Here is a 3,878-nt window from a genome sequence, read left to right as displayed (position 1 = left end):
TTGTTGTTATCAATCGACCGCGATTAAAATAGCTCATATATTATTAACAATTCAAAAATAGTTCAACAATTATTTCTAGAGGATGAAAGTAGTGATGACTGATGGCTCATAGATGCGATAAGCTCACGCTGACGTTGAAGCAGGTCATCAATTTGAATTTTGTACATGTCCTTCACGTCCGCTAAATCCAGCTGCAATTCTTCGGTTTTTTCCACCGCCTCACCATACATTTGCAAAAGAGCATCATAGCGGTTTTGCAATTCTGTGTGTTCCTCCTCTAATCGAATACTGCATTCAAAACGTTCCCGAACCTGGATAGGGAGAAAAACAAAATGGGGTTAAACATATTTCTGGTTGAATTCTCGCCAAATCATACATACATTATCTAGCTCGATGGTAAGATTTGATATTTCCGCACTAAGCACATTACGTTCCTGCTGAAACCGAGAGACTTCCCATTGAAGCTGACAGATCTCGCCATCACGTTGCTTAAGTGTAGCTTGCAAGGTCTCAAGATGTGATGTCGTGTTGAACAAATTAGGTAAATTATATCCCACATCAACTATTCCATCGTTGAAAGGCTCAACCTTTCCTAGGGAAACTGCATCATCCTCGGGAGTAGTCCATGGAATGCTATTTAATGAATCTGGAAGAGATAGATTTCCAATACTAGTAATAGAAGAGGCTTCTACAGGCTGCATATCCATTCCAAACTGTGGCATAGAGCTATCAATATTCGGATCACTCTCGTTGGCTTCTATTGTGGCTGGTTGCTTCGTAGGGGGTATTTTATCAGCACCATCTAACTGTGTTTCATTTTCGTGAGCATGTTCGATAGCAGGTGCTGCTTCCTTTTCCAAGCTCTCTCCTTTACCCTCATGCTTGTTGCAATCTTCAAGACGTCGTTCAGCCTCAAGAGTCTGCTGTTTTAATCTGGTTACAGCTTCTTTAGTTTGAAGCAGCGCAGCTTGTAAACGTTCCTCCAAATTACTGATGCGATTTTGCATGGTGATAATAATATCTCGCTGTGTTTTCTCTTTGTCGGAAATTAATTTGATACGCTCTAAAGCTTCGGACAGCTGCTGGGCAAATGAAGCATCCCGTTGTTCGCCCAAACGTTCTTTATGTCGCAGTAAGTTTTGCAAGGAATCAAGCTGTTTCATCAGCGGCATTGTGAGCAGGGCAGAAGCATTTTTTTCTTCCTCCGTGCGCAATTCGGCAGCTTCTAGTTTGCGTAACACTTCCGCATGTTCATTTTTCGCCCGATTCAGTCGTTGTCCGTAGTCCTGTTCGGTTCTCCGCAGTTGCTCGCGCAGATCTTCCAGCTGTAGCATGAGCACTTCATTGGTTTTCTGAAACGTTTGGGAGTCGGTTTTGCAGTTTTGTAGCTTGTCCAACCGTTTCTGTAAATCGTGGCACAGCTCTGATTTTTCGTTCAGTTCGTTGCGCACAAACTCCAATGACTTGCGCATCGCTTCACTCTTTTGTATTTGATCGTTTAATTTATCATCTAGCATCGCGCGTTCGCGTTCCAGCTTGCCCTTTTCAGATGTCAGCTTGTGCACAGCATCAATTTGCGAACGCTCTACCTCTTCCTTTGCCGATAACGATCGTTTGAGTCGTTCGGTCTCTTGCGTCAGTTCGCTTATTTCATCACATTGCTTGCTAATCAGTACGCTAGATTCTTTTTCCTTCGCACGCAACTTTTTAATAATATTAGAATGTTGCAACACCTGCTTGGAGAGGCTTTCCCCCTCCTTTTGCAGCTCGTTGATCATAAAATCTCTTTCGCTCACTGCTTTATCCATATCGCACTTGGCAACCTTTTTGTCCGCTTCCATTCGCAGTGCATCAAATTTGCTCTTCAGATTTTCCTTTTCCCGGATAGACTGCTGAAACTTACGCTCCAGGGCAGATAAGCGTTGCATGTACCCGTCCAGATCAGATCCACCCTCCCGTTTAGCTTTGCTCTCAAGCTGCGCAGTCAGCTGTGCGTTTTGTTCGTTTAGTTCCGCATTCTGTCGCCCAAGTTCTACCAGCCGGTATTCCCGTTGCTCCAGCGTCTCTGATACCTCTTCCAGCCGTCGCATCAGCTGTTCGGTTTCGGGCAGATGACTAGAATCGTCACTGTTGCCGCTGTTGATCGAAATTTCCGACGGTTCTCGCGTGTGTCCGCGACGCCTTTTGATTAGCATCATATCAAAATTTTCACCCTTAGCAGTGGACATTTTGAGTGGACTTGTGCGGTAGATGCCACTGTTAGTGCTGCTAGAATCGCCCCCGTTTGGGCTGGAAATAATTTCTATATCGGACGACGTCGTCGTCTCAATTTCATCCTCGCCTAAACTTTGAAACAAATTCTGCCCCGCCCCTAGACCGCCGAGTGTCTCAAAAGCGGCATCCGACAGTTTGTCCGTTGTTTCAAACTGTTCACTCGAAGCAGTGCTCGGGAAATGGCTACCAGCAGCACTGCCGCAAGACTTTAGGTCCTCAAAACTGTGGGTAAGGTCAGTTAGTTGTGCTTGAAATTCGAGATTCTCGTAGCTGTTTTCCAGTTCTTGCTTTGAAGTTAAAAATCGTTGTGATGGCAACGCATCGGACAATTCTTTTGATACTTGCTGCACTGGATCGCCGGCTCGATTGTTCGGATCCTTGTCGAAACTTTCTTTGGATTGCGGCTCTTCGCACTTTTCGCTTAATGTTTCTATGGTTGGACTAGTAACACCAACGACGTTCATCGACGGATCATTGGGAATAGAAAACCGATAGGAACTACGGCCAGGTGCGACAGTAATGGGAGGCGAGTTTACACACGTGTCCTGGACAGTATTTGGTTGCTCGGACAATACGTACGAAACCGTATCACTCTCAACACTGACGTACTCCTCGTTCCTGTCAGGATGCTCTTTTACGACGGTGTACTGATGCCCTTGGTGCGCATCGAAACGTGTACTATGATCAACAATAACTGGCGATTCCGTGTTAGAACTTGTTGATGTTCGTGGCGTATCGATTAGTTCGACCGATTCTGTTCCCATGCCGTCCTGCACATTACTTGCCAAAGGAGATGGTTGACTAGGTGAAGTGATGATTGGGACAGCAGTTGATGAGCTGTCTGCTTCTGTTGTCGAAGAAGTGGAATCATTTCTTTTCTCAGCAGCTTTAACACTCACGTGTCGCAGATTTGATGGGGTTTTAATGGCGTTGCTAGATTTCGCTAGAGTTGATTGTTCTAGCGATGTGCCTGTGAAAGAAATTCATACCATCACAACAACGTTACATTACTCATCGAAGGTCACAAACGTAACACTAATTGCATACCTTCGCTTCCATCCGCATCTAAATCAACGGAGCTAGGCTGCAATACACTCGTGCGTTCGGCCGTAGGGTGTATAGAAACGACAGAGTGCATTGAGCTATTTACTAACTTTTCGCCACCACTGGTATCAACACCAACGCTAGAAACACTGGCAATGGTCGTTTCTTCCTCATCTTTGATATCCAGCGCTTTATCGATTTGCTTCTGTGCTTCTTTGAGTGCATTTTTCGCCAAATTAGCTATGCCCGTGGTATCGAACCAACTCATCTTTATCAGCTCTATGTTTTACGTTCCTTCAATCAATCAATTTGGTGTCGCTACTCACATCACCGTGGCGAATAAAAACACCATTCTTCTTGCCAACTTTGATCGTTGCTATTAAAACCATCAGCTGGATATGTTGACCAATGGCAGCTAGCACATAAGTGGGTGTGAACTTAGAACCATTATAACTTTAAGTTTACGAATCACAATTATTTATTATTATATTTCTAACACGACACGTCATATGATGTTTGTCAATACATGTCTTCATAATCTACACCAAAGTGGGTATAAG

At 44.4% G+C, this 3,878-nt stretch overlaps 1 protein-coding gene across 1 annotated transcript; it reads right to left on the bottom strand.

Moving 5' to 3' along the window:
- Positions 1 to 3,878, bottom strand: LOC120952290 (TATA element modulatory factor). The gene is made up of 3 exons (XM_040371559.2): positions 3,322 to 3,878; positions 381 to 3,244; positions 1 to 311 (listed from the first exon to the last, which is right to left on the bottom strand). Exons 1-3 carry the CDS (start codon positions 3,584 to 3,586, stop codon positions 63 to 65), a joined length of 3,378 nt encoding a protein of 1,125 aa, XP_040227493.2. The 5' UTR covers positions 3,587 to 3,878; the 3' UTR covers positions 1 to 62.

This window comes from Anopheles coluzzii, chromosome X (genome assembly GCF_943734685.1).
Source record: "Anopheles coluzzii chromosome X, AcolN3, whole genome shotgun sequence".
NCBI classification, from domain to species: Eukaryota; Metazoa; Arthropoda; class Insecta; order Diptera; family Culicidae; genus Anopheles; species Anopheles coluzzii.
The sequence above is the reverse complement of the archived record's forward strand: the minus strand, read 5'-3'. Positions and strand labels throughout refer to the sequence as shown.